Raw genomic sequence first — 20,826 nt, forward strand, 5'->3', positions numbered from 1 at the left:
CCTGTGGGTTTTCCTCTTTCAGGTAGCGATCAGGGAATTTTTTCTATTTCTACTTTTCCCTCTTGTTCTAATATTTCAGGACAATTTTCTTTTATTATTTCTAATAGTATTGTCTCAAGATTCTTTTTTTTTTAATGTTTTCTCATCTTGATCTGTTCTTCAGATTGGTTGTTTTTTTTATGAGATATTTCACATTCTTTTCTATTTGTTATTGTATGGGATAAACTGAGTGAACAACTTCATGAGAATATGACCTTGAGACTTTACAATAACAAGTTGAGATATATCTTTAAAAAAGCTGCTGGTGTTCAATTGTCTTGGAGGAATATTTCCCCTCCTGTTTCCCACCACTTCTTCATTAGCATTTAAGTACTTCTTTTAAAGGTGATGAGGGCTTTGGGAGTTCAGGTAACTGATATCTTTCATTCAAGAATATCTGTTTGTTATAGCAGTTCTCTAAGGAAATTTGAATTAAGAGTTTGCTCTTTACTAATATTCTTTTATTTCTGGGATAGACTTCAGTGTTAGAGAGTAAGCCTGGACTCCCCCAGTCAATGGGAGAAAAGGATGGCAGTGGGAGAGGTGGGAAGAGTGAGTGTGGGTGGGGACTTTTGGTCTATTTAATCTTGTTGTTTTGCAGTTTGTACTTTGCACTCCTTCACTGACAATACCTTGTCTATTAGAAGCTGCCCTTTCTCACAAGATTGTAATAAATCCCTTTTTGTTTTTTCTGAACTCCAGAGTCTCTGATTGTTTTTGTGGTCACTACTGTCCCACACATCATTCTTTATATATTTTTTTTATTACTTGTTGGTTTCTTAAAATTCCCTGGCTTTCCCTTTTCCAATTCTAGTTTTCAAGGAGTTATTTTTTTCCTTTAGATTCTGGATCTTTTTTCCTAATTGGTAAACTTTCTGTTCCTAATGCTCTTTTTTTTTTTTTTTTAAACTTTTTCTTCTTCTTTCTCATTTGACTTTTTAAACTCTTTTTTTTTAGTTCTTCAATGAATTCTTTTTGGATATGTATGGAATAGAGAGAGATAAGGTGAAGAACTTACAGGAATGTATGAATTCTTTTTCTGTATTTTATTTTCATTATTTTGTGTTTCCCCTATGACCTGTATAATATGTGCAGGCTCATATCTACTTGAGCCTTGGCCAATTAGAAACATATTTACTTAACCTCAGCTGATGACATTTATCAATATTTAGTCTATTAGCTGAACCACTGTCTGTTTGATTAAGTTTGAAGGCCTGATTTTCTGTTTGCCAGAAATCAGGAGATTTCAGGGAAACAGAAACCTTCCATTCCAATCTCTCCAAATAGCAAGAACCAATTAGATGCTTCCCCTTCCCCTTCTCAATGCTCTTACTTGTGATGTAATTTTTTGTATAAAAGCTATGTATCTTTACTACTTCTTTAGCCCTCCTACCTCCAGCTTTCTCCTTCTTATCTTGAGATTGGACAGCTCATCCCCTAGAGGTTTTCAATAAACAATTTTTCTGCCTTCTACTGAATGATCTCTGAGTAGTCATTTTGGGTAAGGGTCTTCTACATTCCTCACAAATAGATGACCATTTGACATTACTCTTTGGGGTAGGAAGGGCTTTTTTTAAAAACTTTATATCTTCCTCTGAAGATGAACACTGGCCTTTTCTATTCCCACAGAAACTTTCTGTGGTTGAGTTCTTTCTTTCTTATCTGCTCATTTAAAAAATTTTATTTATAGGAGCTTATTAGTATAATCACCTCTAGTTCTGGGGTGTGGGGGATGGTCCTTTTTCGGTTTTCCTCTCTGGCGTACAATCAAAAGCAAGAATTCTTTCCTCATTGGGCATGTACTGGTTCCTTTTTGTCGAAGACCTCATCTTGGCAGCACAGCTGGGCCTGGTGTCTCTTATCAGCACAGGTTCCCAATCTTCCTGGATATATACCCTGGATTCGACATATTATCTGCTGTCCAGGAGGCAAAAATTCCTGTGGCTGAGCGAAGCTACTCCCCAACCCAGTTTGCCCCAGAGCAACCTGCTTGCTGTTTCAGAGGGGCTACTTGGAGTGGTTTACTCTTCACTTGAGCCAAACCTTGCCCTGGTATCTTTCTTAGGATCATCTTCTATTGTGCCAGGAAGATTACTGTTCTGTTCCAATTCTTGTTTATTTTTAAGCAGTCTACATTCACCTTGAAGGGGTATTTCGTGTCCTTTGTAGGGAAAATCTAGAGAGCTTGGAATTTTCTGACCAACTCCATCATCTTCCCAGAATCCTCTTCATATATTGTATCAAATAAATAAGAACCAAATAAAAGATATTTGAATACTTGCTAAAAGGGAGGGAGGGAAAAAGAGAGAGAGAGGGAGAGAGAGCGAGCCAGCCAGAAAGAGAGAAAAAAAGAAGAGGAGGAGGAGGAGGAAGAATAAGAAGAGAAAGGGGAGGAGAAAGAAGAGGAAAAAGAGGAAGAGAAAGAAGAGAAAAAGAGGAAGAGAAAGAAGAGGAAGAGAAGTCAGAGGAAGAAGAGGAAGAGGGAATAGAAGAAGGAAAGTGAGCTTCCTTTTCTTATTAGTTTTGTTTAGATTTGTTTCCAGGATAGTATGTGATTGCCTATGATTTAATTCCCTTCTAGTAAATAGGATTAATAGAAACTTTTGTTTTGCATTGGAGCCTCACATTTCATCAAGAGCTGAAAATGCTTATCATCATGAATGAAAAAAAAACAAAAAACTTTTAACGCTCATGATGTCCCTGGGAACATGAAAAGCAAGGTGTTATAGAAGAAAGAACATCAAACCAGGAATCAGTTTTCAAGTACTTGCTTTCTGTCTAGGTAACCACTTTGCAATAAAAATAAAACCTGCCTCCTACATCTTGCTCTAGTTTGCAAGGAGGTAATATGGCATTAGGAGATAGAGGCTGCCTTTAGAATCAAGAAGACCTGTTTTCAAGACCTGTCTCTGATACTTGCTATATGACCTGGGAAAGTCAGTTAACGTTCAATACTGGCAAGCAATTCTCTATGACTCTAAATTATAAAACAATTTGTTACTCAGAGTTCCTTATACTAGTGAAATCAAAGGACTAGTCCCCATGTATAAAGCTATTATCTTGGGTAATGAGGATATCAATATGAAAAACGACTTTGCAATCTAACATTTGACTGGTTCTCTTATAAACTTACTGCTTGGTTTTAGGCAAATCTCTGTGGGTCTTAGTTTTCCAATTTATAAAATGAACAGCAGACTAGATGATTGATCTCTGAGGAGCTCCAAAGTTCTATAAGGGAGTCATTTGAGTAAGAAAAGAATGAAGCCTTGAAGAAATTAAGCATAATGCCTAGGGTCAGTCAGAAAGGAAGCAAGTCTTTCCTTTTTTCTTTTCCTTCCTTTTTTTTTTGGGGGGGGGGTTTCTTTTCTACCCACATCCTCTTAGAAGTGCTTCAGAGTAGGGAAAATAAAAAGTAATATTCTCCGCAAAAACCTGAAAGAGATTAAGATTATAAAATGAAAGTATCCACAAAGCGTAAAGAATTATTTAACTGACTTAAGATACCTAAGGATTCAATAGTCTCTTTTTCATTTACTGGTCAAAGCAATCAATCTCTAGACCTCAGATTTAAGGCTCTTCTTTTAAGTTCTTATTTATTTCTTAGTTAAAATTTTTATTATATTCTTAATACTTGCTTGCAAAAATACAAATATATAAATGTTAGAATTTAAAAGAACTTCAAAGTTTATCTAGTCCAATCTACTCATTTTAAAAATTGGAAAACAGAGTCCAAGAGGTTAAATGACTTAGCAAAAGGGGTGTATGGCTTGCCATAACACCAGATGCAATAATACTGTGTAAAATTAACTAAATGATGACACTCATGGGAATATAGCCTTAAACTATATCTTAATTGTAACTTGATACTTTATAATAGCAAATAGAGCTATAGCTAAAAAGTTGCAGGTGTTTGTTCTTTCCTGTTTCCCACCACCTCTTAATTAGCATTTAAGTACCTCTTTTAAAGGCAACTTATTCTTTTATTTCTGGGTTAGATTTCTGTGATTAGAATGTAAGTCTGGACTCCCCCAAACAATGAGCAAAGGCCAGGTGGGGTGAGGGGGTTCTGCATTTAGGGTATTTAATCTTATGTTCTACAGTTTTTACATTGAGCTCCTTTTACTGACAGGTTTTTGGTTTTTTTTCAGATGGGACATGACCTTTCTTGAAAGATCATAATAAATCCCTTTTTGCTTTTTCTTACTCTGAGAATCTCTGATTGTTTTTGTAGTTAATACTGTCCTATACAATATCAATACCAGAATGCATTTATCAAGTCATAAACTCTTTGACATTTTTAATCTCTTTGTACTCAACACTAATCACATTACCTTGCTTATCATAAGCACTTAATGAATGCTTATTAAATTGAATTGATAACAGAGAAGTAACCTGGTCTCAGGAATGCAGGCAATAATCAAGAAATAATGAAATCCATGGATTATTAGTGAAAACCATGACTGACACAAAATTGCACTTGTGTCAATGCACACAAGTTGCATTGTTACTTGTTAACAATTTAACTTTCAAGTTAAAAAAAGCCAACAACTAGTTTATGATGCTAGAGATGGGGTGCAGCTTCTAGAAGCAATGATTCTGAGGCCCCCAGACCTTTGGAGTGCTATTGTTCTAACAATCTGTTTATCAATGATCCTAAAGTCTTCTGGCTCTAAGAATACTACAACATAGTCTCAGAAATATTGCTTACTGCCAGATAACAATCTGTTGGTCAATGATAACAGGGTTTCTGAGACAAATGACGACATGCATACCAGACAACTCTTCCATCCCACCTCTAAACCATAAAATTCAATATTGAGATGCATAATAGACCACTCCTCAGTTCTACCTTTAAGCCATAAAATTAGCATATTGTGACATGAAGAACCAGATCTCTGTCTTTTCTTATAAATTTTTCTTCTTGCTCCTTGTTCTTTGCTAAATTCTTGTGGAACTTAGCCTGCTTCAATTGGCATTACATTTACAATAAACTTTGCCCCTTGACTTGGAGAGGGGTTCAAGTGTGCAAATTCTTTTGAGATACTTCTTGACCTGGTCTGTGACCCCAATCTTTTGGGGTCTATTTTTGAACCTCCACACTAGAAAATAAGAGCTGGAATATTTCCATTCAATGTGAGGAGGTACTGAACTGGGATAGGGAGTTAAAACTGAGATAACAGAAAAGCAGACCTGAATCTAAGTTAGCAAATTAAAGAGTTTCTGGGGAGATAATATGGATTTTGTCATTTGGACCAAATGTGTTAAAGTTTTTTCTGGTTAATCAATATGAGTAATTATAGATCAGCCTGGACCATCAGAGAATTAAAATTCAATCCTTCCCCCCACAACATACACACCCTCATGCTGTTTCCCTTTTCTTTATCCTTTTCTTTATATCTCTTTCATTACTACTACTACTACTACTACTACTACTACTACTTCTACTTTTACCACCACCACCACCATCACTACCACTGCTATCACCACCCCTACTACTACTACTACTACTAGGATTATTTATATAGTGTTTTAAGATTTGCAAAGAGCTTTGCATACATTATCTCATGTGAGCCTCAGAACAACTCGTGAGGTATATACTATTATTATCCCCATTTTTCATCTGAGGAAACTGAGACTCCCAAATGTTAAGTGTTCTTCTTTAAAAAACCAAAAAAAAAACATAAATAACCTGGAGATGTGTTGTAAAAACAACAACAAAAAAGGATTTTTGTCTATTTCCCCTTCAAATCTAAAATTATTCTGCTTCTAACATTCATTGACATTCAGAACATGTGTCAATATAGTACTCTGGGAAAATGATTGTGGGACAAGCTCTCTTCTTCAATAAAATGTCTCTCTAGCAGAAAACTGGGGTAAAAAATTTACATGTAAGGGTTCTGATAAAGGCCTCATTTCTAAAACATATAGAGAATTGATACAAATTTATAAGAATACAACCATTCTCCAATTATAAATCATCAAAGGATGTGAACAATTTTTAGATAAAGAAATTTAAACCATTTGTGGTCATATGGAAAAATACTTTAAATCACTATTGATTAGAGAAATGAGGTACCATTACACATCTCTCAGACTGAATAAAATTACAGGACAAGATAATGATAAATATTGGAGGGGATGTGAGAAAACTGGGACACACTAATACGTTATTGGTGGAGTTGTGAATTGATCCAACCATTCTGGAGAGCAATTTGGAACTATGCCCAAACTATACCCTTTGATTCAGCAGTGTCTTTACTGGGCCTGTATCCCAAAGTGATCATAAAAGATGGAAAAGGACCCATATGTGCAAAAATATTTATAGTAACCCTTTTTGTAGTGACAAGGAACTGGAAACTAAGTGGATGCCAATCAGTTGGAGAATAAGTTATGACATATGAATATAATGAAATATTCTGTAAGAAATGGTCAGTAGGAGGTCTGGAGAGACTTGCATGAAGTGATACTAAGTGAAGTAAGTAGAACCAAGAGAACATTGTACAAAGCAACAATAAGATTATTTGATGATCACCTCTGATACACATGGCTCTTTTCAACATTAAGGTGATTCAGGACAATTCCAATACACTTATGATGGAGAGAACCATCTGCACCCAGAGTGAGGAGTATGGGGATTGAGTGTAGTTCACAACATAATATTTTCACCTTTTTTTTTCCATTTTTTCTTTTTTGATCCTATTTTTCTTGTGCAGCATGATAAATGTGAAAATATGTATAGAAGAATTGCAAATATTTAACCTAAATTGGATTATTTGCTGTCTAGGAGAGGGATGGGGGGAGGGAAGGGAGAAAAATTTAGAACACAAGACTTTGCAAGGGTGAATGTTGAAAACTATCTTTATATATTTTTTTAAAAATAAAAAAAAGCTTTATAAATAAAATAAAATGTCTCCTTTACATAGATAAAAACATACAAGGTTCTTTGAAAGAAGAAACTCCAAGTTAACTTTAATGATTAATAATAATTAAATAATAAATATTATCATTAATTAATTATTAATTATAATTGTATAATATAATTAATAATAATGAAAATAAAAAATTAATAATAGCAAGCATTGAATTCATCATATACTCACCAAATGTCTTCACTACATTTTTAGAAGAAGTAGAGTATAGAGTCCACATATTACAAATAGTCGAGCCTTTTACATGTTTGTGTTTGCATGTTATATGATCTGCTTCAAGTTCCAGAACATTGTAAAATCCTCTATATAAAATCCACAGTCATTCATAAGAATTCAGTCTATCTACACAGAAAAAACCATGTGGATGAAGAAATACTATTTTCCAAGCTATGGTATGTGGTTAGATGGACAATGCATAGAGCTCCTCATTAAGTACATGTATCTTTGGCAAACATTATGATGCATAAGTTAGACTTAGAATAGAACAAAAGGAAGAAAGAGGCTGGATTTTCTTTGGGAAATTTTACAATGCTTTTAATTATCTCAAGTTCTTCCTTGAAAGTTCCAGTTTTTAACACAGTCTTCCAAAGATGTGATATCATTGATTCATGGAATACTTGCCTCTGAAAAATTATATTATGGGTTAACTAAAGGGCAACAAAGAGATGAATGTGAATAGGTTGCAATGTTTTACTAATGAGCAGTTGTACAAGAGACATGGCATACAAAGATGGAACAGACAAGATTTAATTCAATACAATCCATGGCTTACCAAAGGGAGTAAAGGGATCTCTTTCCTTTTTGTTGTTCGGTATTTCAAACTTGTCCAATTCTTTGTGACCTCATTTGGAGTTTTCTTAACTGAGGAAACTGAGGTAAACAGGATGCTTGTCCAGTGTTGTACAACTACTAAGTATCTAAAACCAGATCTGAATTTGGGAAAATGAATCTTCCTGTCTCCCTGCCCAACATTCTACCCACTGTGCCACCCAGCTGCCTTTTCTTTCCCTAAAAGTTCTCAAAAACAAGATTGATATTCATTTGCCTTGAATAAATTTGTTGAGGAAGAATATACCAGAGAAGGAAAGATCAGTTCAAGATTTAGTAGGAGACAACATGATACAGTGAAAAAAGCATTGGATTGAATATGTGGATTTGAATCCCAGCTCTGACACTATACTACCTCTGTGACTTTTAGAAAGTTACCTCACCTCCCTGGATCTCACTTTCCTCATCTATAAAATGGGAGGAAGGGTGAATTAAATTGAAGCTAAGGTTTGAACTCAATGTTCCCATGGTCCACTGAATTATGTAATAATTTCTGTTTAATTTCATCCCAGGGAAGCTGGGTGGCGCCATAGTGCACAGAGCTCTAGGGATGGACTCAGAAGAACTCATCTTCCCAAATTTAAATCTGGCCTTAGACACAGACTAGGTATGTGATGGTGGACAAGTCACTTAATCCTGTTGCCTCAGTTTCCCCATCTGTAAAATTTAAGATCAAATCAATCGTACTGAACCATGTTAAATTAGATAATTATTGTCTCTATCAAAGCTAATGACTTTACACTTTGTAAGGATTCCAATAGTAAAATGAGCTGATGAAGGAAGTGGTGAAACACTCCAGTATCTTTACCAAGAAAAACCACAAATGGGGTCATGAAGGGTAGGATGCAGTTCAAATGACTCGACAACAATTTCATCCAGGCAGTGATGCACAGAGAGCTGCTATGAAGTCCAAAGAAAAATTTGTAACTATGATCTGTGAGAACTCTTCTATATAGTGCTAACCTCAAGATTTGAGAATTTACTAATGTAACTGAGATTTACTAATGTAAAGCAGTTTAGAGCAGTTGCTAAAGCATTTTTCCTGAGGCTTTTATTCTTAGAAACTACTGCTAACATGAGGTAAATGCGGAAATACATTTAGAAGAATTGCACATGTTTAATCTATGTTGGATTACTTGCTTTCTAGGGAAAAGGGGAGGTGAGGAGGCAGAGAGAAAAATTTGGAACACAAGATTTTGCAAGGATGAATGATGAAAACTATCTTTGCATGTAAAAAACCTATTATATATGTATGTATATATAGATATAGATATAAATTTTGCTAATATTAAAATCTTACATTTATATAGCATTTTACAGTTTTCAAAACATTTTCTCATACCTTACACCTCATTTGATCCCCTCAACAAACCTGCAAGGTAAAAAGAGTGATTTTGGACGGAACTCATAAGATTATAACAGAGCTTTCTTATTCTGTTGGCCTAATTTGATATTAAAACAAATCTGTATCTTCTGAACACATATCAACTTGATGTAATAAGGACTCTGTGTCTCCCCAATCTTTGTGAGGGTGGGCCACCTGGCCTGGGGAAATTCCTAAAAATGAACCCTACCTACCAGAATCTCCCTTGGGAAAGTTATCTGGTTCCCATAGGAATCTCCCACTCCCAATTGATCTGATAATCACTTTGGTCTGGGAAACAATCACCATCCTTTATTGATTTGAAAATTAGCCCTTAATCTCCCTAGCCTCAAACTATAGAAGGCTAATAAAAAATGAGTGAATCCCAAACCTTGGCTAAAATTCCTTTCAGGATTTAGCCCACTGAGGAAGTTATTTCTCACTGTAAACCCATCTTTGCTAAAAACTACCTTTGATAAATTCCTTTTGGAAGAGCCCACCTGAGAAGTTGTTTCTCAGTGTAATAAACCCATTTTTTGCTGTTATGGGTCAGAACTCTGAACTTGAAACAAAGGATGCTTACAAGATACTAAACAGAATTGAGGAGACAATGGTTAAATCTAGTTTAGCATTGATTTAATCCTACAACATATAATGATTTCCTAGTGATATAATGATTGATTTATACTCAGTGTAGAGCATATAAATTAGGAGCCTCAGCCAGGATTCATTCGGAGAGATTCAGAGGGCAGAGAAGACAGGCTGGAGCTCAAGTTCTCAGAACCAAGGAGAGAGATAGGCTTCTAAGAAAGCTAAATGGCCTCAGGAAAGGAGACAAGACCTTGAAAGAGATAATAAAGGGTTTGAACTTTAACCTCTGGCTACTTGTGTGGTGATTACTGAACTGAACTGAAGGCTGCTCCCAGAGACCCCAAGAAAACCCCAGAAGAGAACATTTACATTTTGCCACAAACCTTGTCTGCAGACCAGGACTGCAAATTCTTTAGCAAAAAAAACCTTTAGCAAAAATTCCCACCAGTCTGGGAATCTCTCACTTCATTTCTCATACCTCAGCAAATTGATAATATGGAAGGCAGCCCAGAGGAGTGAATAGTTAAGGGAAACTCCCAATTAAGTGGTTTCATTCAATTGGAGATCTTGGTCAATCACCCTCCATTGAATTGCCACAAACAACTCTCAGTGGCTCAAAATCCCAATTAAGTGATCTCATTCAATTTTAAGTTAAATTGAAAATCAGTCTCTCAGGAGCAGGCCCCCATCTCCAGGCCAAAGATCAAAGCAAGCCCCAATATATCTAGGACTACATGCCCAGATATCTTTGCAGATGGCTTAACAGACTTTTTTCCACTGGTGAAAATATTCTCTTCTCAGTGTTAACCTTTGCTATCTTCCTAACAGGACCTTTTGTCCACTAAGTCTGTCTTCCTAGCAAGCTGGCTTCTCAGTGCCAATAAATCCTTTTTTGCCACAGATTTTGGGTTTTCAAATTCTTTCACATTGGACCTGCGCCTCCGACTAGAGGGAATTTCCCTCCTCAATTCTTGCACCTCCTCACTACTACCACTAACATCATCATTTTGGTTTCCTGACCAGAAATCCCAGAGAATCTGGAAGTGATAAAGCCTTTTTTTGCTGTCTATTCTATAGCTAGGACACTCAAATACCTGGGAAGATTTGAGTTGTTAGAGCTCCAAGCTCAAGCAGAACTCTTTCAGGGATGCCTGAAATGAATTCCTGCATTCTCTGACAAAAGTCCCCTTAATTAGGGAGCACTTTGTCATCTCTCCATCTCTAGGGGCACCTAAAGAAGGACAAGGAGCTCTAGAATAAGGGAAACTAAGTCTTGTGACAAAGTGGGACAGAACACCTCTGTTTCTAAGGATCCTTCTTTAAAAAACAGAGACAAATTCAGTTTGAAATATCTCAAAACTAAAAAATTAAAACAGCATTGCAGGATTTAATTTTGCTTAAATTTGCTAGATAGAACTCAAACTCCCTCCTTCCTACTCCTCTAAGACCCCTATGCAATCCTTATCAGGAGGCTTCTGAATCCTTTCCAGAACAGGACCTTATGTCTAATAATATCTTTTTAACTCTATCTCCCTCACTGAACCAGATCCTGAGACCCAGCCTTTTTTCTCCTCCTCAGGATACTGATTTTAACCTCTGCCCCCTGGGAGAAGCAGCAGACTCTCAGGGAGAGACAGTCAGAGTAGAGGTGCCTCTTTCAATGTCAAATCTCTCCCAGACCCCACCCAACTTTTTGAGGAGTCCAAGGCCTTGATCTGTCCTGGGGAGATATTAATATTAAACAATCTGTCCCAGATATACGGAAGAAGCTGCAGAAGCCAGATATGGGCCCTCAAACTTCTCCACCTCTGCTGTTACAAACAGCTGCTGGAGTCTTTAATGATAGGGATCACACTGCAGCCGAGGAGAGAGACAACAGATTTAAAGCGAGATTTGGAGAAAAGTCCCTACTCTTGGCTGCTGACATTTCCAGGAACCATAGAGATTTTGTGCTCTAAGTATCATGGAAACTGTCCGAGGAAACTCCCCAGTCCTTGTCCTGAATTCCAGCAGGAGGGGCACTGGAGGAGGAACTGCTTATAGGAGACAAGCTGCCCCACCAATGCTCTGCTGTCCAGCAGGAGTTTGGGGCTTGGTCAAGCTCCCCCTCGCTCCACCACAATATCGGAACCCTGGCTATCCCCAAATATGGCTGGAATGGCAATTGCATTTCTTTTTTGCTATGAAGGGGGCTTCTTTATTCTCGATTTGGAACTCTGGTCTCTTTTACCCCTCCCCCCAAAAAAGAGAGGATTGCAGGGGAATTTAAGAACTGTCTTAATTCCTCTCCTCTGCCTTGCCAGCTTGGTGACCTATCATTTAAACGCTTGGTTCTTATTATTCCCTCCTATCCTGCTCCCTTATTGGGTCGTGATTTAGTGGTGAAATTGGGCACCCAATTTTCTCTTCTCAGATCTCCAGGTGACCTTTTTGTGCTGCTCCCCAAACTCTCCTATATTTCCTCTAAAATCTGGGAGAAAATAGACTCTTCTGTCTGGGATCAGGGAATTCCTGGGAAGGCCACGCACATCACCCCAGCCTTAATTAAGCTGTAGGACTACAATGTATTTCCCCATAAATGTCAATAGCCAATAAAGCCAGAGACTAGGGAGGAATTTTAACCTCTGATTGAGAAATTTCTTAAGTATAAGCTTCTAGTTCCCTGTGAGTCTCCCTGCAATATTTGAATTCTTTCTCTTAGAAAATCTAATGGAGAGTTTTGCGTGGTACAGGACCTCAGAGCAATTAATGAAGCTACCATTCCAATTCACTCCATAGTGCCTAATCCTTATACAATCCTTACTCAGATTTCAGGGGACACAAAATGGTTCTGCACCCTAGACCTTAAAGATGCTTTCATTTGCATAAAGGCTCACAATTCCTCTTTGCTTTTAAATGGACTAAGCCAGGAGAATTTCCCCACCAACTAATTTGGAGTTTTGCCCCAAGGTTTCCAAGATGGCTCACACATCAGGCACTAGCTAAAGATTTAATGGAATTGGAGCTGCTTAGCAGCAGTTTCATCCAATATGTGGATATTTTCATCTGCAATTCCACCAAAGAGGAGTCCCTAAGTGCTGCCATGAAAACCCTAAATTTTCTAGCCTTGAGAGGCTACAGGGTCTCCTTACCCAAAGCCCACATTGTCCACCAGTCTGTCAAATATTTGGGCCACAATCTCCTCTCGCTCTCTGACTAAGAAGAGAAAACAGACCATTTTATCCCTTCCAGACCCTGCCTCAAAGAAGCAGCTACACATTTTCCTGGGCATGGCTGGTTTCTGCAGGATCTGGATTCCTAATTTTGGGATTATTGCCAAGCCTCTCTATGATTCTATTCAAGGCCCTGATAATCTTCCCCTTGAATGGAGACCTGATCAAGCCAAGGCTTTTAAAACCCTGAAAGCCAAACTGACCTCCGCCCCTGCCTTGACCCTACCCAATTTAGAAGTCTTTCATTCTGTATGTGGATGAAAGGCAAGGTCAGACTTTAGGTGTCTTAACTCAGGCTCTGGGACCTGACCCCAGACCCATCACTTACTTCTTAAAGAAACTGGACTTGGTTTCCCTAGAATGGCCCTCCTATTTCAGAGCAGTGGCTGCTATGGACCTTCTAATTGAAGAAGCCTCAAAACTCACCCTAGGACAGCCATTAGAGGTTTTAATCCCATACACACCAGGTTCAGAGCATTTTAGAAGCCAAAGGGCATCAGTGGCTTGCTGGTGGGGGGCTTAATAGCTATCAGGCTCTCCTGCTGGACACCCCTGATCTGACTCTCTAGGTGTGCCATACTCTTAATCCTGCCACTTTGCTCCCTGATACCACCCGGTGGGGGGACATCATTCATAATTGTGAGGAAGTTTTAGATGCTGTCTACTCCAGTCGACTTGACTTGAGGGACATTCCTCTTGACAACCAAGACAGTGAATGATTTACAAATGGAGCGAGCTTTCTTGAAAATGGGGAAAGGCAGGATATTCTGTGGTGTCTCTCAATGGCACCCTAGAACCTAAGCTATTGCTTCCTGGGACTTCTGCCCAGAAGGCTGAACTCATTGCCCTAAGCAAGGCTTTGGAACTGGGGAAAGGAATGAGAGTGAACATCTATACTGACTCCAAATATGCTTTTCCTCTTTTGCATGCTTACAGGGCTAAGATGGAGAGAGAGGGGTCTTTTGACATCAAAAAATTCTCCCATTAAATATGCAGGAGAAATCCTACAGCTAATGCAAGCTGTCTACAAACCCAGAGAGGTTTCAGTCATATTTCGTAAAGAACACCAGAAGGGAGATTCGCTTCAGGCCAAGGGGAATAGGTTTGCAGATTCAGCTGCTAAAATTGCTGCCCAGTTACCCCTGACTATAGCACCTTTAATTTCCCAGATCCCTGCTTTTTATACCCCTCCTATAGTTCATAGGAAAAAAACCCTTGCAGAAGAAAGGGAATATACTCTACTTTCTCTTTCTGGCTGGTTTCAAACACCCTCAAACCAACTCTTAATCCCAGAGGCAAGTTAGTGGAAACTGATCTTTGGTCTTCATCAGGCTACACACCTGGGAAGAAATACTCTTCAATGCCTAGTTGAAACACATTTTCACTGGTCACAAGCTGGGAGAAATAGGCAGGTCTGCCCAATTTGTGCCCAAGTAAATACTGAAGAAGCTGTTAAACCTCTCCCTCTCCTGAAGCCTGTTCAGATAAGAAGCACATACCCAAGGAAAGATGGGCAAATAGCCTTTATGCAAATAGGCTTTTGGATTTGTTAACACCTTTACTAACTAGGTAGAAGCTTTTCCCAGTAGAACTGAGAAGGCTCAGGAGGTATCAAAGTGCTTGCTAAAAGAAATCATACCTCATTTTGGCCTACCTAGCTCCTTATAGAGCAACAAATAGTCCAGTTTTTACTTCTCAGAACACACTAGAGAAAGAGGGTGAAATTGTCTGCATCCTTCTTTCTCTCACTCTTCTATCTTTTTTCTCACTCCAATGATGAGAACTTTACTCCTAGCATTTTCTCTTTTCTAGCTTTTCTAGATGTCCCTGCTAGTATTTAACACCTTCTTAGCCTTTCAGCTAGGGAGCTTTGTGGCAGTGGGGGCTTCAGAATTGTTGGTTGGACCATCAGCATCCTCCAGGTGGCCCACAGATGGGACCTGATGCATTTTTTTTTTTTTTTTGGCAAAAGCCCCATTCCCAAATATCACCATCTCTACCCTGGATAACACTCCACTTTTAATCTGCTCCTGAGATTTGTTTCTTCTAGGCTTCAAGCTATGAACTTCTAACTATTCCTTCAGCCCGGAGCTCATGGGATGACTGACTGGGACACACAACACCTCTTAACTGCTGCTGTCTTCAGATCTTGCACTTCCCTCCTGGTTTGAACCTCCAGTGAACTTAGGGACAACTCTACACCCCTTGTCCAGCTTGAAGCAATTTCAGAAAATGAGACTTTCATCCCATTACCCCAAATGAATTGGGGGGCTGCTTGGGGGGATGACATAAACTGAGATCTTCTGGGGGGCCCAGAAGCCTGCAAACTGCCAGTTAAGTGGTTTCATTCAATTGGAGATCTTAGTCAATCATCCTCCATTGAATTGCCACAAACAACAACCTCAGTTAAGTGAACTCATTCAATTTTAAATTGAATTGAAAATGAATTTCTCAGGAGTTGGCCCCCATCTCCAGGCCAAAGATCAAAGTAAGCCCCAATATATCTAGGGCTACATGCCCAGATATCTTTGCAGACATCTTAACAGATGTCTTAACTTTGCCCACTGGTAAAGATATTCTCTTTTTAGTTTTAACATTTGTTATCTTCCTAACAGGACAAAAGACATGATCTTTTGCCCACTAAGTCTGTCTTCCCAGTACGCTGGCTTCTCAGTGCCAATGAATCCTTTTTTGCCACACAGATTTCAGGTTTGAATTCTTTTGCATAGGATCTGAGCCCAGATCTGACCAGAGGGAATTTCCCACCCCAATTCTCATACCTCCTCATTACTACCACTAATCTGATCACTGTGACTAGAGCCATGGGCATATATATATGAGAATACATTTGACTTCATCATCACCAAATTTTTAGTCTCAAAAAATCCAGAACTCACAAATTTCTCTAACCATAATCTCCTATTATTCCATCTGTGCTGCAATTTATCTCTTCCAAACCTATTTTTCATCCTCATCACAATCTTCAATTAATATCCTTCCCTGTTTGATCTCACTTTCCTTTCTCTTCTATTTTGATGCTATAATCATATACTTCAATTTTACGGTGTTATTGACTTTCAAATCCTTTGCCCCCCTATCCCATCACTAGTCATTCCCTTAAAAATTTCAACCTTGGATTATTCCCATTGGCCATCTTTTTATTCTTATTCTCCTGATGCTGGAGGAAACTCCCATGCCTAGTCCATTAAAAATGTTTATTATCTCAACTTGGCCCTCACTGATGCAAACCAACTGATTTTACACTTTCCTGATAGACTATTTGTCACACTTCGTTCAGTTTCTGTTCCATACCTCTTCTGTTCCCAAAGCAATACTACCATCTTCTTTCCCACTCTAATCTCGGAGGACCTCACTTTATAGAGAACAGAGAAAGTTGCGATGAATCATCATAAATTCCCTTTTTCATAATTCTATAATTTGAATTTCTTGAATGTTGTCCCACATTTTCTCTTCTTCTTTCAGTTTCAGAAGAATCCTTCTGACCAAAGTCAACTATTTTACTTGTGCTTTTGACTTATTACATCCCATTTCCTCTGAAGAAGTTGCTTCTTTAACAATTTGTTCCTTCCCTACCCAAATTTTCTAATCTTTAAGGCTGAACAGATTATCTACCTCCTGACAGAAAGATGAGAGATTTAAGATGCAGATTGAGACATACATTTGTGTGCATGTCCAATGTGGGAATTTGCTTGTCTATACATATTTGTTATAAGGGTTGTTTATTGTTTTGTTTTTGCCCAATTGGGATAGAGAAAAAGGAAGATGATAAAATAAATGTTAATTGAAAAAAATTAAATGAAAAAGAAAAAAAAACATTGAATTCATTGTTTTTTCTTCTTCTTTCTTCTTAAATCCTTATAATCTGGCTTCAGATTGAAACTGTTCTAGCTAAGGTTATCAGGGAAATCTTTCCTCACTGCTAAGTCCAATGACCTTTTTCTCAGTTCTCATCCTATTGAGCTTTCTTCAGTATTTGACTTTGCTGACCAGTCCCTCCTTCTAGAAACTGTCTTTCTCCCCATTTTTATATTCTTAGTCTCCATTCTGAGTCATCCTTTTCTTTCTGGCTTCTAAACATGGACTTATCAGAATTCTGCCTTGAACCCTCTTCTGTTTTCTTTCTGTAATTTCTCTTTGCTGGAAAGGACTTAATTATTATCTCTTTGTAGATCAAAATGACCTGGAAGCTAGGCCCAGTATACCAACTCCAGCCGTTTTTCCAGCTTCGTTCCTTCCTCAATCCCTCAAGCAAAGCTCTGAATTAGTTTTGACTCTTTGATTACTAGATTAACCACCAGGACATTAAATTTTTAGTTAATTCAAAAACAGAATGTTCTGTTTGGAGTTGAGAAGACCCATGTTCTTGAATTCAAATATGACCACAGACACTTACTAGCTATATGATTCTGGGCAAGTCATTTAACCTTGACTGCCTCAGTTTCCTCATATGTAAAATTATCTGAAGAAGGAAATGGCAAACCACCCCAGTATCTTTGCCAAGAAAACCCCAAATGGGTTCATGAATACTTGGACACAACAGAAAAGGACAAAATAGTGTGATTTAACTATGTCATGTATGAATGTCATAAATCAGCAGTGCCTAGAACAAAGTAATCATTTCATAAAAGCTTGTTTAATTGAATTTAATCTCCTTAACTAGACTATAAATTCCTTGCAGGCATGGACTATCTTATATTTCTGCCCGGGTTCCTCTATATCTGCTCCCTATTACTATCTCTACCTCAACCTCATACAACAAGCTCTTTAATAAATGCTTCTTGATTATTATTACCATTGGTACATTTTTCCTGATCAGCAGAGGCTGGTAAAAAATAATGGCATACAATTAATATATATTGGAATCTTTGTCAATGTTTTTACAACTTTTCAGGTCATTAAACCTAAAGACAAAACTGAACATGTCTTCCTTACAAAATGATTATTTCTCAACCTTTCATTACTGTCTAGTACAAAAGAAGTATAACTGAGATGAGTGATGTGACCAGAATATTTTACATAAAGTTTTCTATTTTCCATGACCCAGAACTGAGGAAAAGAGGAGAGCAAAGATACTATCCATCTCCCAGAAGGAAGAACAGTTCTAGATTTCAAATAAGCAGGTTATATGCCCATGTTCTTCTTAGAGTATGGAAGTTTTGCATACTGTTTATCCAAATAGAAATCTGAAAACATTATACTTGTATGCAACATATATAAAAAGCTGAAGGTTTTTGTTCATTTCATCAAAAATATGATTTATGGATTTCCTTATATCATTCTCCTTCCGGAAAATCTGACAGCCCCAGTCACAAGTTGACCTTCTCCAGAAAAATGGATCTAAAAACAAGGCCCTCGTGATAGTGGCACCAGATCAACTGATCTATTCATTCAAAAAGATGAACAAAGCCAAGAAAGAAAACTGCAACCACACTTTATTTTCTTCTCCCACAAAACTCCTCCCCTTTATGGAAGAATAAAAGAAAAAAAAAAAGGAAAGCACTTTTATGCCATACCTGTGAAAAGTGCGTGGTAATGGAGACCCTTCTCTTTATCCTGATGGGAGCAAACATCAAACAAATAAGCTTTGATGGGGCCATCAATAAAGTCAGCTGCAAAGTCAAAGAGCACTACACCCAGCATGGTGATGGTTATGGCCCAGTTGGTCAGTTTTTTGCTTGGCTTTGAAATCATAGCTGAAAAAGAAACAAAAATATCTCTCCAACCATTTAGTTTCAGCAAAGGATATTTTACACAATCCATCCAGGATTGCCATGGTCTTATTTTCATTTAAAATATCTACTGAGGCAACCTGTCATCTAGCTGAAGAGAATAGTAGCTGCAGTGATATATCCTGTTTTATCATCTTTCAATCCTTTCTTTATGAAATTTTTTATCCACTATTGAATCTCAGTTCTGCTAGTGTGTGGTCTTGGACTTGTACTACTCTAATCTCCAACTATTTCCCTTTAAAGTGAGGGGGTGGACTAGACCTGTAAGGTTCCTTTCATTTTTAACATTGTATGAAACATTTAACAAAATACATTTCAAACTGCATCTTAATGATTAGGGCAAAGGAAATAGACCTATTGTAGAAGTTTGACTTTGTAAAAATTCCTCCTTGGATTGACATTTTGATACTTTGCCAGCTTTGTCAAATTGTCTCTAATTTAAATGACAGTGGTTATTAATTTTGTGTTTATAATGGTTGGTTGAAAATACGTATTTGATTCAATTATTTAGATGGGTATTTAAGTTCAAAGGAAAACTCAATTTATAATTCTATTTAGGATTTATCCACATAATTTTCTAAATGGAAATTTCCTGATGCATTTAACACTATCAAGAACTTTCAAAGTTCTAGAACTTGTCATCCTAAACAAGTTTTTTCATAGCCTGGGAGATGTGATCTGTTCTGAACAAAACCCATTTAAAGGATAAAACAAATTATTACCATTTCACAATAAGATACAAACTTATTTTTACCTAATTAGATCATAAAGTTCACTTACCTGAAATGACAGCATCCCCGTTGAGGTACAATGCCATGCCCAACAGCATCATGATGCCCAGTGTCAAGATGTAGGGCCTCCGTTTGCCCCAACTGGATTTAGAGTGGTCACTGACTGATCCCACTACTGGTTGCAGCATGAAGCCTAAGATGGGACTAATGAGCCAAACCATACTATACAGACTTTTGGGCAGGCCCACACTGAGCAGCACTGGGGTCACATAAGCAGCTTCTACAGCATAGCAAAATTCCCTGCCAAACATAGCCATGCTATGCATGATAAGTCTGCCTGTAGATCTTCTAGGGAGTTCAGTGTAGTTAAAGACGCCAAATTTAGCTAGGGATGTGTACTTTTGAATCCTAGTCTGACCATTGCTGTCACTCATGCCTGGAAAGTAAAGTTCCTCACTACAATACCACCACCTCTTGGGAGTAGCTCAAAGTTTTGCACAACAGACCCTTTTTGACATGGGTCCTGGCTGGCTAGGAAGTAGGAGGAGGAGATGCTCAGGAGGGGGGAAGGGCTCAAATTCTTTCATGCCTCCAAGATCACAAGTTATGATCAAGGAAGAAGGGAGGGAGAGTGGGAAAGCATGACGGAGATTAGCAGCAATGAGTTCTCCCTCTCCCCCACCCCCCCCTTGGAATGTTTGAACAGTCTGAGAAAGGTTTTCTTTAATTTTCCTAGTCATTTCTCAATTTAAAAAGAAAAAAAAAACATTGCTCAAAATGCAGAAACCTCCCCCCAACTAAAAAAAGATTTTTTCTAAAGCTATCTTTATGCTAAAGAGACCCTAAAAAAAAAACAGTGGATTAGTTTTCCTAACTTCAGAGTTTCCTAATATATTAAACATTATTAAGAACTATCAAAGTTCTAGAACTTGTCACTCCCAAATACCAGCTTTCTCATAGCCTGGGAGATGTGATCTGTTTCGATCAAAACCCATTTAAAGGATAAAACAAATTATTACCATTTCACAAAGTTATTTTTGCCTGGCTAGATCATGAAGTTCACTTACCTGAAACAACAACATCTCTGCTGAGGTACAATGTCATATTCAGCAGCATCATGATGCCCAGTATCAAGATGTAGGGTTTCTGTTTACCCCAACTGGCTTCAAAGTTATGGTTATGGTAAATTGACTAAATGTTGGGGAAACATTAGAAAATAGGTACTTCCTAATAACAAAGGTCAGCAGAGATAACTAACAATAAAAATAAAGTAGATGGTATTCCCTAAAATCCATCACCTTCTTCCATAATCTCCATGACAACCACTGAATTATGGCTGGAGAACTAAATTTTTGTGTTTGGTGAAGTGCTTTCTCCAAAAGT

At 37.8% G+C, this 20,826-nt stretch overlaps 1 protein-coding gene across 1 annotated transcript in view; it reads right to left on the reverse strand.

Moving 5' to 3' along the window:
* SLC45A2 (solute carrier family 45 member 2) overlaps positions 1-20,780 on the reverse strand; it is a 67,840-nt gene extending 47,060 nt beyond the window's left edge. Inside the window, exons 1-2 of the mRNA XM_012543295.3 lie at positions 19,493-20,780; positions 18,497-18,676 (exon numbers count right to left, since the gene is read on the reverse strand). Coding sequence (XP_012398749.1) covers positions 18,497-18,676; positions 19,493-19,877 — 565 coding nt within the window. The 5' untranslated portion in view covers positions 19,878-20,780. The remainder of the gene's footprint in view (positions 1-18,496; positions 18,677-19,492) is intronic.
* Between the last annotated feature and the right edge of the window lie 46 nt (positions 20,781-20,826).

Source organism: Sarcophilus harrisii, chromosome 1, assembly GCF_902635505.1.
Source record: "Sarcophilus harrisii chromosome 1, mSarHar1.11, whole genome shotgun sequence".
Classification (NCBI taxonomy): Eukaryota; Metazoa; Chordata; class Mammalia; order Dasyuromorphia; family Dasyuridae; genus Sarcophilus; species Sarcophilus harrisii.